Source organism: Podarcis cretensis, assembly GCF_951804945.1.
Source record: "Podarcis cretensis genome assembly, chromosome: 2".
NCBI lineage: Eukaryota > Metazoa > Chordata > Lepidosauria > Squamata > Lacertidae > Podarcis > Podarcis cretensis.
Genome location: NC_137171.1, coordinates 56,693,192 through 56,714,633, shown reverse-complemented (window position 1 = coordinate 56,714,633; position 21,442 = coordinate 56,693,192). Strand labels below are relative to the sequence as shown.

Sequence of the window (21,442 nt, the reverse complement as noted above, 5' to 3'; positions counted from 1 at the left end):
TTACAGATAAATTATCTTTCTTTTTAGAGCCTGACTGACTCTGGTAGCTTGGTTGAGTGCATCCTGTGCCGGCTCTTCAATGCAATTTTGAAATTATTTCTCTCTTTTCTTATTCTTTTTCCTCCAGCTTTTTTTATTGCCTTTTTTGAATCTTACTAGATGAGCACTCTTGTACAACCTTTCCCTTTCTCTAATTTTCTTCCATCCCCATTTTCTTCATAGTTACAACTAAAAATTTTCCTGAAATATGTTATAAATTACATAAAATAGACAATTCACCTTGCTCCTCCAATAGTAGTCATAGAAAAGTAGTGGTTAAATCTTCCGGATCACATTATATAATTTCAGTTGGATACCTTCTGTATGTACAGTGGTACCTCGGTTTTCGAGCATCTTGGAAGCCAAACGTTTCGGTTTTCGAACGCCAAAAACCCAGTAGAAAATGTTTCCGTTTTCGAACGTGCCTCCAAAGTCAAACAGCTTCTGCTGCATTTTTTTCAATTTCCTCCATTGACTTTGCCAGTCGCCCTTTGCACCTCAGTTGTTGAACATTTTGGAAGAGGAACGGTCTTCCAGAACGGATTACGTTCGACAACCAAGGTACCACTGTATTTGATATATGTAGCCTATTTACTTGTTTGCAACTCTGACATATCTAGGCACAGTGAGGGATTGGGGAAAGCATTGCAATTCATCTTTAGGGGGGGAAATAGCTCCCTAAAAACCTTTGAATGACCTAATGATTCTTAACACGGATGCTGAATCTAACTCAACTTCTAAAACCAGAAAAATATTGAAAACACATATGCACCTGTCTTGGACTGGATGTGTATGTTTTGCTTGGTATTCGCTCCTGCATTACTGCTCAGTTTGGGATGTGATGTTAAGTTTATTCCAGCATCACCATTTGTAGCAGCTTAATGCTATAGCTATTTTCACTAGTAGGGTATTCAGATGGTGAAGTAGAAGAAGAGCCACACTACTCCCAACACTTTGCTCCTGGGCTAATTCTGCCCTCCATCTGCCCCTGTCTGCCCTGGTGCCCATGGATTTCCCCTGACAGAATTTTTTTCTCCAGTAGCTAGCAATATGTTGGCACTAAATATTTCAGTAATAATAGTTTTTTATTCATTCTATAGTTGGTGTCTGCTCCAAATAACATGAACAGGAGTATGGGCCTTTTTATTCCCCTACCCTACCCCACCCTACCCTCCAGCTAATAATTTTTTCATCTTCACTGAAAAAGCTGTTAAGTTGATTCTAAAATGTGGTGTACAGTTCAAATGTTCTTGAGGGACATATCACATTTAATTTAATGTATTTATGCTAACTTATATATCCCTTGTTCTCTCTGTACCCCATAGTGCGCACACACACTCTTCCCTGCTTCCTTCACCACCGCAGGGCTCTCTGAGTCCCCCCCCCACCTCTTCTGCTCCATAACTAACACGCCTTTCCCCCCACTACCTCAGGCTTTTCTGCAATCCCAGCTCTGTTTCTTTCTTTTTCTTGCATTAGGCCTTTTGTTTTGTTTACACACACACTTTTGAATACTATTATCTGCTTTCCTTCTCCTATTCCCCAAGTTCTGGGCGGCAGAACATAAGGCATTCACTCTCCTAGAAATTGCACAGTGGTAATTCAAGTGGTGGCTAGTTACAACAGGCTAGAAAAACTAGTACAGATTCTACCTTGTAGACCTATTGATAACGGTATTTTACCATCTCTGCACCCACTTTTGATGTGCTTGAGTGAGGTGGGAACAGCTGCAAACAAAGGGGTATTTTTAATTTTCTGAGAAGGATTCAGTCAACTTTTTAGATTTGTTGACTTGAAATAATGATTTGGCAGTGGCCTTAAAATTTCACTATTGTGAACACATCAGTTTCAGATGCTCTTAATATACAGGAACTGTGCATTTTTAAAAGGGTTTTAAGAATCTGCTACCCTGTTAAGCAATTTTGCTTCATTACATTTTAGTCTACAGGGAATGTGTATGGTGTCTTTTCTCCACCCATACTCCATTCCTCCCAACCTCAGACTACTTGTTTGAGTTCTACATAGGTGTCCTCCATCTTTAATCTTGTCCACCAAAGCCCTCTCCCTAAGTTTCTGGTGGCTGATGTTTGATGTGTGTTTTTGCTAGGGAGAAACTTCTAAAATGAATTCCCCACTTTAGCTGCTGAAACAAAAACGTGGTTCAACCTTGGTCCCAGCTGCTTTCTACTCTGCTAATCAGTTTGCCAGTTTGCTGAAGGGTAAAGCTAACTGTTAGAGATTAGAAATGTGCCTTGGGGTTGACCTGACTCCCTGGAATGTCCTACTTTTTAGCCTTGGTTCCACAAAAATAAAATAGCAGATAGTTTTAATCAAAATCCTGCTAGCTACCATATGTATTGTTTCCTATGGTGGTTGCACTAGAGAGTTTTCCCTTTAGTTACTTCTTGTGTCTTCATATAGTTCTTCCTTCCACTTCTAATTTTCCTGCTTTTTGTTCCTGCAAATCTTGAGTTGTTGAGCTCATAGCTAGCCAGTGTCCATGTGATTCAGCAGCTACAAAGTAAGAGACCACATTTTATAATGGGCCACATTTTTTAAAAGACTGTCACAGGTATCTGTAGCAAACTCCCAAAAAGAGGTACTCTCCTTTTCCAGTTCTGCTGGCCAAATAACATAAGATTGAAGGAGATGGGTTGCAGCAATCTGAGATCCAAGTGGAATCTCTCTTTTCCAGTTTGCCTGATACACTTTAGATGTGAAGCTAGTTTCTTGGAAGATGGGTATTTATAGAAACAGCTTTAGGGGTCCCAGAATGGAAAGTAATCTTGGAAGGTAATTATTAGACAGTATGTAGGGTGTAGGAAGCAGACTTCGGCTTGAGTGGCCATGTTATTATGCTCAGGAAACAAAATGCACTCTCTCTCCTCCCCGCCCCCCCCCCCCCTTTTGGAGGAGGGTTAATTTTGTGTTTTCCATGCATTCTTCCCTCATGTTCACTACAACTCTTGGATTTTCATGCATTTCAGCCTTGGCCATTTCAACACTTGCTAATTCCCCTGTGTGTGTACACAAAACTACCCCTCTTAAGTGCTCTTGGACATTTCTCTTTTGGCTTTCAGTTGCAGTTATTTCCTTTACACCTTTTTTTCCAAATCAATACAAATTTAAACAAATTCTCACTGAACTCACTTCTGGCTGGTTATGTGGTTTCAGTATGAAAAGAGATTATATATATACATATATATATATATTTAGAGTTATTTTGTCCATGACTTGGTGAAGTAGCATACAAGAGAGTGGTGACCTATTATGCTTAGCTTGACGCTCAGAGAAGATCTGTGATGTGAAGTGAGTTATACCAAACAGACAACTTCTCAACTTATTTTTATGTATAGATCCGAACTTGTAGAATCCTCTCTCAGTGAACAGCCTCTGTTTTAATATTAAGGTGATAAAGAGAATGTGGTTTAATGGTTTTTATAGGTTTAAGCAAATTAATTCACTTTGTTACAGAAATGCATTACTACTGCCTTTTTTATTATTTTTCTCTTTTGTATTAAACAAAAACATCCTTGCAGGCAAGCACCTGCATGTATAGGGTTTTGAGCTCTGTGGACTGGGCATTATAGGAAATAGAGGGAGCTTCAAACCTCTTGTGTCTCCATCCAGCCCTTTTCTCTGAATGTCTGTATGTATTAGTCACCCCATAACATACATTCTCTGGGCAACATTTTAATTTATATTTTATTGTATTGTATTTTCTTTATTCTTTGTAAACTGCTTTGAGACCCAGATGAGGTGCAAAGTGGTGTATAATTTAAAATAAATACATAAATAATAAACCTACAATAACTTAAGTTTAAAATAAAATACAACACTAAATATACTAAAGCTCATGTTCCTCAAAAGTTTGCAAGGAGCTGGATGGGAATAAGGGACATGCACATAGACCTCCCATTTCCTGTCGGAGCTTGGTTCTCCTTCTGTGCACATACGGTGGGGTTTGGATAGAGGAACCTGTGCATTATACCATCGGGATTCTTGAACAAGAAAGTATTGGGCTCATGAAATAAAGCTGTTGTGAAATTCTTTCCTCTCCCCCCTTGGTTGCTTGTGGAAAATCAGTCCTATTTTATATTGGTTAAATTACAGTGCAGACCAATTTGTTTGCAGCAGAAATCTAAATACTTGTTTGCTACAGTGTGACATATTTGTGTCTGGAAATAAGCTCCATTGAGCTCAGTAGGACATGCTTCTAGTAAATATGGCCTGGATACTATGCTTAGTATTACTGTGTTTTGAATTTACTATGTTTAGCATTTAACAGTTGTTCTTAATTAAAACTAATGTTTTTATCTTACTTTGGGGACATTTTGGTTGAAAAGTGGCATTTATGCATTTTTTTAAAGTATGTGGGAAAGATGGTTCTTTTCAAATTCCCATTGGAAATGTATCTATAAGATGATACCGTACAAAAGCCCCTGACATGAGATCAGATCAAAGTGCACTTGTGAGAAACTATATTTTTTTCTTTTATGGTCATGAGTGGCCACCTCATTCTTTATCAAGCCTTCTAGAGATGGCATACGTGCCCTAACTCAGTGATGGAACACTTGCCATGCATGCAGAAGGTCTGAAGTTTCTAGGCAGGGATAGGAATGTCCCCTAGCTGATATTGTGAAGAGCTGTTGCGAGTCAGCATGGATAATTACTGAGCTGGATGAACCAATGGACTGACTTGGTATAAGGCAGCTTCCCATGTTCCTTTTCACAGAGATTTAGAAAAAACTTATGCAGTGAAGTTCCTAAGCTTTGCAAGTATTTACAACTGTTACCTGGCCAATTAATGGCCCATAGAGTATCATGTAAGGGGAAAGCCTTGCTTTGGTCCACACACACACACACACACACACACACAGACACCGTGTGGCACCACCCTACCGCATAAGGAAGGGGGAGCAAGAGAACCGGTAGCTGTGTAGGGTTCAGATCAGTTCTTTGCCAGAATTAGAGGAATGGGCCATTATTTTGTGCCAGCTTATGATGACTTCTGTGAACAGAGGAGTCCTAGTGAAGGAACAAGTAGTGTTTTGGGGTATTATCCATGAACAAATCAGCAAAACAGAAAACAAATCCATAATGATCCACAGGGATAAAAACATCTTTCTGTTGTCAAAATCTTAGAAAGTCCAAATGTGAAATCCTAGCATTTGGTTTGCACATTCTATATATTTCATCTCTGTTATTAAGGAATTGACATTTACATTAATATCTGAGCATTTGGAAGGGGGGGACAGCAGTTTCTTATCATTCAAAACTTTCTACAGATACTAGAATATCTAATTTCTGAAGTGTTTTTCTGTAAAGAGGGACCATTTCCCCTGTGAAAGAAAGCAATGCCACAACTTATGAGAATGATATTTCAACCTTAATGAGAAGTAAGGATGCACTTGCCTTAATCACATGCACAGTTCCTGGCTAACTTCATTTGGATTCTGCTTGAGAAGCAGCCAAGCCCACAAGATGGCACTACTAACATTTCCTCATTTTGCTAAGTTCCTGCTGCAATTCAGTTTTGCAGGTTTTCGTGCCACTGCAAAGAATGCCCTCAAAATGTCAAAGCAAGCTCTTCCTCCAAATTGTAAATGAGCATTGATGTGTACACACGCCATGCCCAAAGCATTTTTTTGAACTGATTCATTTTTTTAAAATGTATGCAAGCAAGAAAAAAAGCACTCACGAAGCCTACTTCTACATTACATCTGTACCGTTACCATATTACTGATGTCGAATCAGGGCCAGCATCACACTACAGATATATTTCCAATAATCCCTGCTGTAAGTAGGGTTTGCAGTCAGTGCCAATCCCAGCCAGGTTTGCAGTCAGCCCCTTTTGGAAGGTATCCTCAATTGCAGCTCAGCCTAACTTCGAGCCAGGCTGCAAAGGAAGCAAGAATTTGGAATGCCCTTAAGAGTGCACTTCCAAGTCTTTTCTTTGAAGTTGAGTCACCTGATGTCACGACCTGAACTGTTTGACAGGTGTGCCTCCCCACTCACCTGCCAAAGTGACCCGCAGGAGATTGGGGAATTGAAGTTCTGACTGCTGGATGGATCCTGTTCTCCACCATTGGTATACAGCCTTAGTAATGGTTGTTGTACATTAAAGCTGCTGTTTAAACACGCTTTCAGTTTTACTGAAATTTAGAATTATTAATATTGAGGCAAATGTGCTTTAGAACCAGACTATTTGGCTTTTCCTTTTACATGGGTCACAGGTTTGATCCCCATATGGGACAACTGCATATTCCTGCATTGCAGGGGATGGACTTGGTGATGCTCAGAGTCCCTTCCAACTCTACACTTTGATGATACTCTTCTAAAGCATCAATATGCTCCATACCATTGCTGAAACAGATCTGATTGTTTTTATTTAGCATTACATTAAACGAGGAATACCTTTTTATGATTTGTGACATATAAAACATAGCCATGAGGTAAGAAGAGTTTGGCTCACCTCGACCTCATGCACCTTTTTGATATGAAATACAGACCTCATTCCCTGCATAACACACAAACAGGAGAGACATGCATAAAACACACATAGCCTGCTCAATCATACCTACAAACTCCAACTAAGGAAGTAATTGGCTTACAAAGTTCCTTTGAACCAGCAAGTTCATAGTTTTAAAAATATCAGCTTGATTATTTGACGCTTGTTTCAGGCTCATTCCTGAGTCTCCCCGGTGGTTGATCTCTCAAGGAAGATTTGAAGAAGCTGAAATTATTATTCGAAAGGCTGCCAAAATAAATGGTGTTCCAGCCCCAGCAATACTTATAGATCCTGTGGAGGTAAATATTTCCATGTGCTTGACTACTTTGTGATCCTTCTTTGTAACTGTTTCAAACGAGTTTTGTGGTTACAATAAGCCAGTAGAGTAAACAAGCCACAACTGGAACATTTGTCATACTAATAAGTAGTAAATATGTGCCACTGGCAGTTGATGGCTCATGCAGTCCTTACATTTATTATTACTTTCAGAGCCAGCCCACCTATGAGGCAAGGTGAGGCAATCACCGCCAGACATCAGGATCCCCAGGGGCAGCAGATCCTGATGTCTTTCTTTCTTCCCTGCCTTGTTCCCTCGCCCCTTCTTCCCTGGCAGAGAGGGGGGCACTATTTTAGGGTCTTCCTCACCTGTCAAAATGTCTTGGGCCAGCTCTGATTACTTTAGCAGCAAGAACTCTCTTAATTTGCTGGAAGATAGGTGTGTCTTGTTTGCCTGTTCTTTGTGGCAAGATCTTTGGATGCTTTCAACAAAGAAGTAAAAATAAGGATCTCAGTTTGGTGGGCAAATCATTAGCTTTGAAAAATATTTTTACTGAGATAAAATGGTGTTTAGCATTAGATTATTATTTTTTAATTGGCAACCTGTGACTTTCTAACCTGTTGCTAATGTGTTAGTAAAATAACTCACTTAAATTCCCTTAGTCTCTGAGCAGTGTTGTAGAAACATGTGCAAGGGCCAACTGGTTGCTCTAGTCTGCTATGGGCAAAGGAAAACAGGTCACCATGTGGCATCAAGTGATTGACAGGTGGGCCGTCCTGCCAGCCTATCAGAGTTGGCCCATGAAGGGTAGTGATAAGGACCTGACCCACTGGCTGGATCCAGTTCCCCACTCCTAATTGAGTTGAACTCATCTAGCTTTCTACTGTAAGGTAGATTTCTAACCTGTAACCCTCTTCTGCACCTTACCTTGAATTCTGAACTTGGTTCCACCAATGGCTTTACTATTGCTAAAAGAAAAAGGCAGAGTGGGACAATTCTAGCCTTGTGTTCATTTTACACATAAAATAGGTAGCTGACATACTGCAGTGAACAACAGAATACATTTGATAACAGGACCACTACAAAAGGGGATGAAATCAGACTCAGAAATGTAATGGTGTCTCCGAACTTCCCTTAGACATATGATAGTGGATTACCTGTATCTAACAACTGATTTCCAGCTAACTTGAATCCTATTTCATGACTTCAGTTTTTTTGCACCACCGCCCTGATCACAATTGTTTCCCATTTTGGGTACTGAGGGCTTTTAAGCTTGTTTTGTTTTTGGGAATCATTTTCACTTTCTTTCCCCCCACTCCTAAGATACAAGATATGAAGGCCAAGCAGCAGCAAGGATTACTTCTGGACTTGTTCAGAACCCGAAATATTGCAACTATCACTGTCTTTTCTCTTCTCTTGTGGTAAGTGTGTGTATGTTTCTAAAGCACATAAGGATCAAGGGAATATGGACACTGCAAACCATGTATGAACTGAGTTGTTCAAATTCCTACCTAAGTGTTTAAATAGCAGGTTCAAATTCAACATACATTATTTTGCGAGTTGCTCAGCAGTCTACTGCAATTGTGGGAATATTTAGTTTCTACATGTTTCTAGCCTCTGCGATATTAAATGGATTCCTTATGAAATTGAGGACAGTGATGGGGGCTACTCCCTTAATGCATGCAGAAGTGGCCCAGTAACAACAATTATGTCTGGCAATGTTCAATAAAAGAAAAACAGTCAAGGAAAATAGTCTTTTTAAAAACCAAAACAAACCTAATAATTGCCCACTAAAATTCTTCATCCTGGCAGGTCAAATACCTATCAGAATAAAAATGTCTTCACTAAAAAGCAAACAGCTGAGACAAACGAAGAAATCAAATGGGCCTCCCAGGTCAGGGAATTCCAAAATAGCTGCTTCCTTGTTCTTTGCACTAAAACTACTAAACATTCTTGAACGTTTCTACAAGATGGAAACAAGAGGAAAAAATGCACCCGCTTGAGGTACAGTAAGTCCACAACTTACACAGGGTTTACGTTCTGAAGATCGTGCCTAAAGCCAAAATCACATAGAGTAGAAACCCACTGGGTTCAATGGCAGGTGGGATTGTCAAAATAATTTCCCCAGAACCCTGCCTCCTTTCTGCCCACCCCCTTCTTTTTGGCATGCATGTAAAGCTGAATGCAGACAAGTTAAATGTTGTGGGCTTAGTATACTTAGCTTACTAAATGGCCATTAGGAAATCCAGACCATTTTGAAGATTCAGAGCTGTTACTAATGAAAGCACTTCTTACAAAGAGCTGTAACAAATGCTGGCACTGCATGGATGTGGGTAACTGAGTCAGATAATGAGTATCTATTAGACCACATTTCATCTTCAGAGTAAAGTCCCCTCAGTTACATAGCAACTGCACAACAACCACAAAAAATAATAATTCTCCCTGCTCATGAAAATCTCATATAGTGCAACTCAGGCCTAGGGAATCTTTGACCTGCCACATGTTGTTGGATTACAGTTCCCATCACCCCTGACCATTGGCCTTGCTGGTGGGGGCTGATGCACTTGGAATCCAACAACAGATTCTCCACTCCTGGCTTGAGACCTTGGGTAACAGAAACCTGATAAGGTTCCTACCTTCCTACATATGTCAGGATTAAAAGCTAGAAAATTTCTTTCCATGGCTGGGCCTAGTATAGAGGCTCTTATTTAAAACTTCTTATTTAAAACAAGAAAATAAAATCAAAGCTAGAAAATGTCCAATGTGTCTTAGCTATACCTTTTGGAGGGGCAAAATTCTGTACATGTTGTTACTACTTGCCTCTGACTGAGAGTAGTGCTCAGTGACCTTTGGTCTGATTGGTAAGGCAAGTGTTATGCTTGTCTTTTGGGATGAAAACATTTTATTTTATTTATTTTTAAAATGTGTAGAGCACTCTGTATCTGAAAATGGATCTCAGGGCAGTATACAAAAAAGTTTAAAACCACAAATACATTCTAAAACAAAGTGTTGCTCCATGGAATGGTAGCGTAGAAAATAACTAGCTATTGTTGTACTGGCTAATACTTTGAACATCAAGGCCCATTATTATTATTATTATTATTATTATTAATTTCTCCCTTTCCTATTCCAGGATGTTTACATCTATTGGCTACTTTGGCTTGTCACTCAACACCCCCAATCTACATGGAGATGCCTACCTCAATTGTTTCCTGTCAGCAGTAATTGAGGTTCCAGCCTATGTGATTGCTTGGCTTCTGCTCCGAACCTTACCTCGGCGTTATTCAATAGCTGGCACCCTTTTCTTGGGTGGAGGAGTTATTCTGTTCATTCAGTTGGTACCTCCAAGTATGAACACCCACCAATGCTATAGATGTGTTGATATTTGACCGTACTGTGCAAGGCAGGGTTGGAGAACATTTTTCATTTCAATGGCCACATTTCTTTCTGGGCAACCTTCTGAGCACCAGATGGCAGTGTTTAGGCTGAGGCAAAAGTGTGAAGCATAAACTTTATATACTGGGCTACATGCAATGCCCTATCCTCCATCTGGGCAAGCAAGAGGCATTAACAAAGTTCAAGGACATATTCCAGGCAGACAAAAACACTTGAGGGTGTGCAGCTGGGCCAATGAAGGCTGTGGTCAGGGAAGTGTCCTGAGAGCCACACATAAAGGCACGGAGGGCCATATTTGGCTCCTGGGCCTAGGGTTCCCCACCCCAGTGTAAAGACTCTGCTAGAGGATTGGGTATTGGAAAAGACCAACTTGAGCTAAGTATCCTTGAGTTTTGTTTAGCTCCATTATCCTAGTCGCTTATCCATGTTGCAAGTTAGATTATGGACTCGCTTCCTCTGTACTTTAGGACGTATCATCATGCATTTATTCTAACAGGGATTTGAAGCATGAAAGCTTCACTTCCTAGTCCTATCTATGTGCATAAATGAAAGCTATGTAGCTCAGAGGTTGACTGGAGCAGGTCCTTGCCTTCTTAGTGCCTTAATTTACTTGCACCCGTGCAGAAAATGACAAGTCTCTGGTTGGTAGTGATGGTGCAGCCTTCAGATGTTTTGAACCACAACTCCCATCAGCCTTGTCTAACTCTGGCAAAGGTTAATATCATGGATGAAGGCACACCTCTTAATGGACCAGCCTATATAACAAATGTGCAATGTTAAATAGTTAAGAAACTTATTTGGTGCATTTAATGCTATTATGGTTAATTACTTAGATTTTCTACATTTAGCTATTGGAACTAGTATACCTGCAGCTTAATCTCAGACCTGTTGTATAAATCAAGTATTTACAGGTACCACTAACCAACAAGGCATATATGCTGACATGCTGCAGTGCTATTAGCAACATTTAAAACAGTTTGTAGGATAAGTAAGAATAGTTGGGAATAAAAGGAGGATTTCTGGAAAGGTGGTGAATAACAATAGAGGTCTTATGACTCCGTTTCTGTTTTTCTGCAGACCTCAACCTCCTGTCTGTTATCTTGGTGATGTTGGGGAAATTTGGCATCACGTCTGCCTTCTCTATGCTTTATGTTTACACCGCAGAGCTCTATCCAACCATAGTAAGAAACATGGCCGTAGGTGCCACCTCCATGTCATCCCGTGTGGGCAGCATCATTGCTCCTTACTTTGTTTACCTTGGTAAGAAGTGTCCTATCATTTTAAGAATCTTGCAGTTCACTTTTCTGTCATCTCTAGGTAGCTGTTGCATAAGTTCAGTTCTGACTGCCTTATCCGTGAGTCACTCCTTGCTTCAAAACACTTACCCTCAAACTTCCAACATGCAGTAATGTAATTATTATTTATTATGCATTTGAGCTACGTTTTTAAAACAACCTTCACTTCCCTGTTCCCATCTAATTTAGGATTATGGAACTGAATGACCTTAAACTAGGGATGGATAATCTGACAGCTTTGTTTTCACTTGGTTTTAATTTTTTTTAATAACCTTAAATTCAGTTTGTAACATTTTCACATCAGTTTGCTTTTTTTTTTTAGTTCTCATGAAAATTCATCAGCATTTTAGTTCACATTTCTCCTAATATACATTTTGCAAGCAATTTCCCCTCATCTAGTGCAATTTTTGATTATGCTTTTACCAATATATATATTTTTATGCAAACTGAATACGTGTATATTTGTGTTTGCATCTTTTTTGGTTGGAGAATGCAAAATTCAGAGAAGTATGAATTTTGAAGGATAACCACATTTCAGTTTGCATATTGTTTCAGGAAGTCCAAATTGGCTAATTTCATGTTAAAATATGAAATTCTCTCCCCCCCCCCGCCATATCTTGAAATATTCACTGTATTTTAACCTAGCCTACCTCATAAGAACATTGTTGAGAATGAAATGGATAAACCCATGCATGCTGCCTTGGTGTCCTTAGAAGGACAGTATGCAAATATGATAAAGTAATAATTACTTCAGTTCTTCTGTAACTATATTGGAATATAATCTAAACTTTGGAACTTCTGTCTCTCACCAGGTGCCTATGATAGATTTCTACCTTATATTGTCATGGGCAGTCTGACTGTGCTGATAGGGATTCTCACCCTGTTCCTCCCAGAGAGTTATGGGAATCCTCTGCCAGAGACGTTTGAAGAGATGCTGCGAGTTAAAGGGTAAACACATTTCACTAAAATAAAGCTCCCCCTTGCACTGTATTTTTGCAGTCATGGAGTATAATGAACTTTTGGCCTGGAGGCAAAATGTCAAATCTACTTAGATGCTATGCAAACTTCAACAGGATGCTAGGAGCTAAAACAAACCATAAAGGAAAATAAGTTTGTTTCTTTAAGGTTCTTATACCCTACTAGGTACTTTGCTCCTGCTTGCTCTGCTCACCAATCCCTCTGTTCTTCCACATGAACACTCTAGAATAATAGAATTGTAGAGTTGGAAGGGACCCCAAGGGTCATCTAGTCCAGCCCTCTGCATTGCAGGACTCTCAGCTAAAGCATCCATGACAGATGGCCATCCAACCTCTGCTTATAAACCTCCAAGGAATGAGGGAGACCGTTCCACTGTCAATGTCATAACGTTTTTCCTGATGACAGCTCTCAATGTCATAACGTTTTTCCTGATGTTTAGAGCATCTATTTCCCACCCGAGTCAACTACTAAGCTTGCTTTTCACCATCCTAATTCTATTTCTGAAGCCACTTCTCTCTTTTATTCTGCATCTCCGCTTTTCACCCCATGACCCTACTGCATTCTTCCCCTCCTTTTCTGGAACGCCCCCCTTGAACACGACCCCACCCATGGTAAAGGTACCCCTGCCCGTACGGGCCAGTCTTGCCAGACTCTAGGGTTGTGCACTCATCTCACTCTATAGGCCGGGAGCCAGCGCTGTCCGCAGACACTTCCGGGTCACGTGGCCAGCGTGACAAGCTGCATCTGGTGAGCCAGCGCAGCACACGGAACGCCGTTTACCTTCCCGCTGGTAAGCGGTCCCTATTTATCTACTTGCACCTGGAGGTGCTTTCGAACTGCTAGGTTGGCAGGCGCTGGGACCGAACAACGGGAGCGCACCCTGCCGCGGGGATTCGAACCACTGACCATGCAATCGGCAAGTCCTAGGCGCTGAGGTTTTACCCACAGCACCGCCCGCGTCCCTCCCACACATGGTAACCTCTGCCATCTTCCTCCTCCCAAGCATTTAAACTGCAAAGCACCCATCTCACTTTCTGCCCAGTTATGAAGCCACCATCGCCTCCTTTCACCAGAGGTACTGCCCCTCCCCTAGCACCCCATACACCCCAATCATGACAATAATACTACTATTAAGATAAACCAGTGTTACTGTTAGGGAATACAATGTTCAGATTGTACATAATGTATTAGAAATCACCCCAGAATTGGCCCTACTAAACATCTTCCAAGACCATAACGCCCATTTACATCACAAAGAACTCATAACCCACCTGCTTTCAGCAGCCAGAAACATCATAATCAGACACTGGAGAGACCTGTCAGGAGTAAGCATGGACCAATGGTACCAATAGTATAGGAAACAGCCCTACTAGAAAAATTAACCAAGAAACTGAAACTGACACGGAGACAAATAGAAGAAGACGCCTTCACCCTGGTATGGCTCCCCTTTATCACATACACAGCCCAACAAGACAACGACAAAAATCCACCAACAGCATACGAATCAATATGGCTAACCTGATCCAAAAGACCCACCTACCCCACTCACACATGAAAACAAAGCTCACCAGAGCAAATCACAAATGAACAACCACACCCTAGGCCAACCCCAACCTCTCTCACCACCAAAGAAACACAAGTGAATAGCAGAGAACCTGCACAAGTGACACTGACACAAAACCCCACACATACATTTAGTAAAATAGAAAGATCGCCACCCAACCCACCCCCACTTGCCTTTCCCCCCTCCACCTCTTTCCCCCTTTTCTTCCTAATGTAACACTAATGTCTCAACAAATGAAACTGATCTGTAAAAATGTTACTTGGAAAAGAAAAAGAGAGAGACGCTGCTCATACTTTTGTAAACCAAGAATTTTTAAAATAAAAATACATTTTAATCTTGAAAAAAAGAAAAAAAGATTGTACATAATGCTTTCCCATTGTGGATGCTGAATGCTGAAAAACAAAAGGATGTATCTGAGTGAGGACATTGTCTTAAACGCTCTCCTTCGGCAAGTGTCAGTTCTAAAATGACCCCAGCTTGAGCCTCTGCATGCTTGAGCCTCTTGCAGCTTGAGCCTCTGCATGCTTCCTCAGAAGTAAATCCAACTCAGTTCAATAGATCTTGCTTCCCACTAAGTGTGTTTAGGATTGCCTTAATTGGATTACAGATGCTCTTTGCTTAAATATGGATGCTTGAACAAAATTGTATTGTAGGAGAGTTCCTATGGGGAAAATATAAACCAGTGCTTTGCTGTTTCTGTTTCTAATGTATGTAATCTCCTGTTTATTTTCAGATTCAGAAACAGAAAACACACCTACAAAATAGGGAGTTCAAAGCAGAGTGAACTGAACTCCAGGACTATGAGAACATCATTGTGATAATATATCTTTGCCTTTTACTAAAATGAACAACCAGGACTTGTTAAATTGCAACTATGAAGATAAATGAAAAAAATATTTACCATACTAGGCAGCAGTCCTAATAATCTCATGTTTCAGAACACTGGTGTACCAAATGTGTGGGTTTTTATGCTAAGTCATTGTCAGCATGTATAAAGCTCCTCCATCTTTTCTTTCTTTCTTTCTTTTGTGCCTTGGTTTTGGGGTTTGTTTTGTGAAGCCTTGAGCACTTTTTTTCATCTCCTTGGGATTTATGTAGTGCTGTATGTACATTTTAAGAGCAGGCCATCAATGATGGTTGGACGAAGTAGAGGTAATTACTGTAGAATCTTCAGTTGATGGCACATCAAGCTGCTCTGAATCCCGTATTTCACTTTCGAAATGCCCTTAAATAGCTGGATAGATTGTTTTAAGGAAATAAATGGTACTTAAATTAATGGAGCTGTTACCAGAAAGTACTTTGAGAACCAAGCTTCATTTTCTTACACTAATTGGAAAATCTTGAAAAGGAACAAAATTTTAGTAGACAACACTTTATCCCCAATAAATCATAGATGTAAAATTTTAAAGCCATTTTTGAAAATAGACGCATTCTCTTTAGAGTCTATGTCATTGTCAGGAGGTTTGTACAGAAAGTAGTACTGTATATCAAAGTACTTGCAAGTTTTATTTACTTCAATGAAGCCCAGGCCCGCAGTGTTTCTGGAGACTGGGCCTTGCAAAAAAATTTGACAGTACAACCATGGCTGCAAACCTATATACATTTGTTTGAGAGCAAGGCCAATTGAACCCATTGGACTTATTTCAGAATAGATATATATAGGCTTCAGCTGAAAGCTTGCAAGTTGCATTTCCTATTGTTATCCCAAACACTCTTATTCCTCCTAAGTACCTAGCAAATGAAAGTTAGTTCAATATAATTACTAAATTAAATTTTCTGTAGCAGATAAAATTATTGGAACTGGATACAAACCAACATTTAGAGAGAGACGCTGGTTTTTCTGGGACCAGTACTACTACAAACCAGATCTTAGGTTGCACTTGTGCCATTCTGCCACAGAAATCCATTGTGAAGCTGGAATCTTCTAATTTTTTATATTATGCACACTGTAAATTTCTATATTTAGGACAAAGTAGAAGAAGTATTTAAGTAAGGGAAGACTTCATTACCCGAAAACATGTTTTGTTGTTTCCTTATGAGATTTTGAGCACATTTTCTGCTGAGAAATGAATATTGGTAAGAGAGTTAACAAGTCAGGTATTGATTGACATTGACATTTGTGCCAAGTAAAGTTCATGTATAGATGGCAATTACCCACTTAACAGTGAAATTATCTGCTTGGAATATATATTAGATAATCTCCTGGTTTGTTGCCTCAGAATGAACAATTTCCTAGTGCAGATTTTGAGGACCTAGTCATATATACTAGCAGCCCTGTTGGGAGAAGACCATGGTGTGTCTGCTTCCATGCTGCAACTTCCACAAAATACAGTCCAGCTGAACTTAGAATGATCAAAGACTGAAGTAGAGGGACCTTTCTTGTCTATTTTTAAAGCCTAAACTTACCAATACACCAGAACTCTACAATATATCGTTGCTATGTTTTAAATATGGTTAGAACCTGCTTCATGACATCACATCTAATCCATAATGGCAGGGAATGTGGCAAGGTGATCCTGTTTTGCAGGTTCTTGGCACCCAGTTCTCTAAAGGACTATAAAGATCTGGTGCTCCACAGTCTATAAGGCTGATCCCTGCCCTCCTTTAAACAGCAGGGGAGGATCTTGCTATGCCAGAGTTCTTAAATGGAAACATCTTTCTGATTTTGCAAGTGGCCTAACAAATGTTATTAATGTTGCAAGCCCAATATTTCACCATTGCAAAATTAGCCAGTTTTTTCCAGAAACAATTTTATTTGCCATATGAAAGCCTATACCATTGATACACCATTGTGCCAAAACAAGGTACTCCTTTATTTTCTGTGTGTTATGTATGTGTATTTTTCTTGGGGGGGGGGGTTGCCACAAAAAATATCCCTAGCCCCATGTGTAGCATGGCTTGGTTGTTTTGGTTGCTGGTAGGGTGGCCAGTTTCTGAGCCAGAGACTGTAGTTGTTGCTTTTATATGTAAATATTTGACAACATTGTTTCATGGTCTTGCTCTGCAGCAAAAATTCCAAACACAGTCTTTCTGATTAGGTTTTATATATATGGAGTTCTTGATCCTATTAGATTTCTCAGCACACTCTTAACATCTGCAAAGGATAAAATTGTTTACATAATCTATTGCAGTTTGGCAATATGTACCATGGCATCTGTTTATGTATATATTTTATACAAAAATAATGGATTCTTATTCTGTTTTACACTGTTGTAACAGTCACTATTTCTAACATATACACTTTAATATCTCTCTCTATATATTGTGGTATTTTTGTGGAAGACTTTGTTTTGCCAGTGTTTCTGTAACAATATAAAGTTCTCTCAATTTTTAATTGGGCAAATTCCAATCTAGCTCCTTAGGCAGTGCTTTAGAAAAAAAATTTGGAATCTTAAAACATGAAGCTGCACTTTCTAGAGGATTGTGATGTGATATAAAATAAAGGCCTTTTCAAAGGGACCAGTTCTGTAAAGATTCCCCCAATATTGCTTGATTTGACTAAAACTTCTTGGGGTATATTTGCCTTTTAAAGTATGGGTGATGGTTTCATAGATAATGAGATTAGTTATGTTACTAAAAGCTGTGACTGTAAGGGTCTGCTTCCTGCCATGCAACACGGCTTCTGGTCTGAAGAGATCTTATTTAGAAACTACATACAGTATGTGGTTGAAGAAACCCACCGTAACATTTCTATGTGCTTTGCTATAAAAACTGTAGGGGCTTGGGAACTGGAATGAATTTTTATACTAAGTCTTTACAGTATTGATCCTAGAAAGAGTTGCTTGATTCTTGTGGAGCATTTACAAGAAAAATGTACATTCTCTGCCAAATGATGATTCCTCTCAGGGATTTGCCAGGTGGTATCTGCGGTAGTCCAAAGATTGTGAAAGAAAGAAGGATCAAGATGGAGAGACTTCTGTTGTTGGCACCTTATTTTTCTTTTTCTTTTCTTTTTCTCTTACTGTAAATCTTCCAGAAGGTGCTGGCAAAAGCTTTAATTTACTTTTGTGGGACTATTCTATCTTTTTATTACAGGGCTGTACAACTTTGACCCACTTGGCAAAACACAGCCAACCAGCAGCTTAATCTGCCTCTTTTTGCTGCCTGCCTGGGATGGCGCAAACTATAAAGATAACAGGCTCCTAGTAGGCTGTGTATGGCTCTGCGGTCACAGATTTAAGTTGTGCAGGACTGTTCAGCTGCAATCTTTGTAAAGTGCCTGCTGGTCAGGTTGGGCCCAGGATAGTTCTTTATTAGAAGGGAGAAATGTTTGATCAAAGTATTTCTACTAACCTGAGTGGAAGTCTCCCTTTTCTTAGACCTCACCTAGCTGCTATCTGAGATGCCCCTCTCCTTTCCATGTTATATCTGAATAATGTATACACTGTTTAGATCTACAAATGTTTTGTGTGTGATTTTTAAAATATGCTATGCATCACCATGTAGCAGTTGCCTCTTTATTTTTCCATATTGGCAGGAAAAAAAGAAATACAATTGCACTGACCAGTTTCCTCTAGGTATTAAAAAAAATTCTCTTTCTAAAATATGGTTGCAAGACCAAAAACACACACAAAAAAATGCTGTGTAAATACTCAGATATTGTGTGAAGTAAGTGGGACAATGAGAGAAACAAACCAGTACAAATGTCCTCACCTGAAAATGGAAGAACTGGTATGAATTTGCACTGAATAATATAGATAGACCTGTCAGTATGAAACATTACTCTAACTGGTTCTAGTAAAGGCACTACAGTTACTGTTCCACCATGTTCTCAACCTTTGTTGCATGTTCTTTGGTATAATAAATAAATAATAAAGCCACAAAATAAAGCTACTGTGATTACCAGAGAATTTGCTTTTTTTGGTCTGAAGGTGGGGGAGAGTAGTAATGAACATCTTGGAAGTCTCTAGTCACTTTTTCCACCATTAGAATTTTTGATCCCACAATTAACTTGCAGAATTGGAAGAATTCATGCATGAGGCTGTTAGTACATCAGATAGGTATTCTAGAATCCAGCAGCAGCCATTGCATCCACAAATTCCAGAGGATTAGCCATGTCGTTCTGTTGCATGATATGATGAAACAGAGAATCACAGCACTATAAAATTGGAAGTAGCTTAAAGACCATCTAGTCAACACATGCCTGTGATTCTTATTTCCAGACTGAAATAGGGTTACAGCCTTAAAATAATTTTATTTATACATTTAATATTGCAAATCTGTACTCTTCTATCTGAGTATCACTACAATATATACTCCAGTATGCAACAAATGTGATTGCTTTTTGCCAGGTACAACCAAACAATTGCATCTATTTTCACAGTGAATCTTAGTAAAATCTGTCCATTTCCACACACTCCAAAACTTCAATTAGCCACTTCTTGAACCTTGGTTGTTAAAGCTGCAAGCTTTTACTAACACTATGCAATACAGTCTTGCCTGCTAACAAAAAGTTAATGATAAACCTAAAAACATCCATACTGTTCTCATCTTAAGTCCAGTTATTGGTTACAAACTTGTTGATAACTCATCTATGTTAAACTTGAGTGTAATAACCCATGCCTAACGTTAATGGAAGTACCATTGTACTCTCCCTGATGTCAATGAGAGCATGCCAAATTGGGAGTAATTTCTAATCTGTTGTTGTTAATTGCCAAATCCAATTTAAATTGAGCAGAGGGCCGTTCACCTATCACTACTTAAAAGTTTGTATTGTGGTAACTCAGGTTTTCTGTAGCTGCCTGCCACAAAACTTAAGTTTTTTAAAGTGGTAACAAAATTTTATGAAAATAAATACTTTGTTTGCACCGTTTTCCAGCCACTCAGAAATTCAGGTTAACAGGATTAACATATACCCTAGCTTAATTAATCAGCTTCACCATATGGTTGGAGGCTACAGTTGCTGTCCTAACTTGTAAGCAAGCAGCTGCTTTTCCCATAGCTCTGGATGGTTGCTGAGCAACTTGGGTTTATACTTGGGTTTATTAGATGACTAATATATTAAATAGACACACAAATAACACTATATAAAATATTCCTTCATTGTTTATCCAAAGCAAATATTAGAAAGAAATCTTTGCCACGCCTGAGAAATTAAGACCCAGTTGCTTTACTGAAAAGCGCAATGAAATGGCCTTTTTTCTAGGAGTACTCTCATCAGTGCTGTTGAGCAATTTTTATTGTGAGCTTGGATGTGACAAGATAAAAACAATGTGTGCAGACTTCATTGTCGACGCACAGAAAATAGAGAAGATAAACTGTATTGCTGTCTAGTGAAATCAAGCTATTCAGTCTTTGAAGATATTCCTGACCTTGTTTAGTTGTGCAGCCTTCACTGGTAAAGGCCTAATGTTGTATAGTCTGAGTTTCTGTTTTGAAAAGCTGTGGAATTTTTCCGTTGGATTAAAGCATATCTATATCAGAGCTATCTTGTGCTTTGTCAAATATGTATACAATGAGGAGCTTTTCATGGGACCCAGTAAAAAGGTATGCCTTCCTCATAATTGTTTTTGCATCATTTCAGCCTTCATCAGCAGTCACAGCATTTTATTATGGCTGAGTCTGAAATTCTAAATAACTTTTTAACCCTTATGCAGGCATCTTGTCCTGTCTAATTTTGCAGGAACTGGAAATTAAAACAGCTCCAGTTGGGGGCGAGAGAGGTTTTCTAATTCATGTTGCATTTTCTGAACAACTCTAGACCATACCCCAGTTTAGATGACACATATTATGGCTTAGTTCAGCACAGCAGCAAAATGACCGGGAAGGAGTAAAGCAGGCACAGTCTTCTGGAATCCACATATATGTAAACCAGGAGTGTCAAATACAGCATCAGTGCTCAAAAAGTAAGGCCCAAGCTATGCATGATTCTCACACAGCAGTCCTATGCATTTCTTCTCAGAAGTAAACCCCCCTGAGTTCAATAGGGCTTACTTCCAAAAGTGTACACAGAATTGTAACTGTTTAACCCCCTTTCTATTTTTTGTTATTAATTTTAACTAAAACCATCCATGTTACTGTTTTAGCAGAGGACTAATAGGATTCTCCTTAATCCCTGTTCCAACTGTTTTTTCCTCACTCAGAATTGCCTCCCAGCTGCTTTTTGCCTCACAAGGAAAAATAGGTGGGTACCACTATTTCCCCCCTGCATGTGGACATGCAACATAGGGGAGATATCTGCAGAAAAACAAGGGAAAGTTAAAGTGGGCTACCTTTGGTTTAAGCTACCCTTTCACCTGGCATTCCTCTACTCTAAATCACTGGAAAAGTGGAGTGTGAGGCAGTGAACGTTAGGTGTAGCTTGGACCAAAGTCCAAGAAGCCAGCATATATATTTTTTCAACTGTACCCTCAATACATTATCTTTCACCTGCTATTTTAAAG

At 39.4% G+C, this 21,442-nt stretch overlaps 1 protein-coding gene across 1 annotated transcript in view; it reads left to right on the top strand.

Annotated features, from left to right (window-relative positions):
• The window catches only part of SLC22A4 (solute carrier family 22 member 4), a 52,965-nt gene extending 34,055 nt beyond the window's left edge, over positions 1-18,910 (top strand). The window contains exons 5-10 of the mRNA XM_079966567.1: positions 6,723-6,849; positions 8,151-8,248; positions 9,961-10,175; positions 11,301-11,483; positions 12,331-12,466; positions 14,794-18,910. Coding sequence (XP_079822693.1) covers positions 6,723-6,849; positions 8,151-8,248; positions 9,961-10,175; positions 11,301-11,483; positions 12,331-12,466; positions 14,794-14,878 — 844 coding nt within the window. The 3' untranslated portion in view covers positions 14,879-18,910. The remainder of the gene's footprint in view (positions 1-6,722; positions 6,850-8,150; positions 8,249-9,960; positions 10,176-11,300; positions 11,484-12,330; positions 12,467-14,793) is intronic.
• The last annotated feature ends 2,532 nt before the right edge of the window (positions 18,911-21,442 follow it).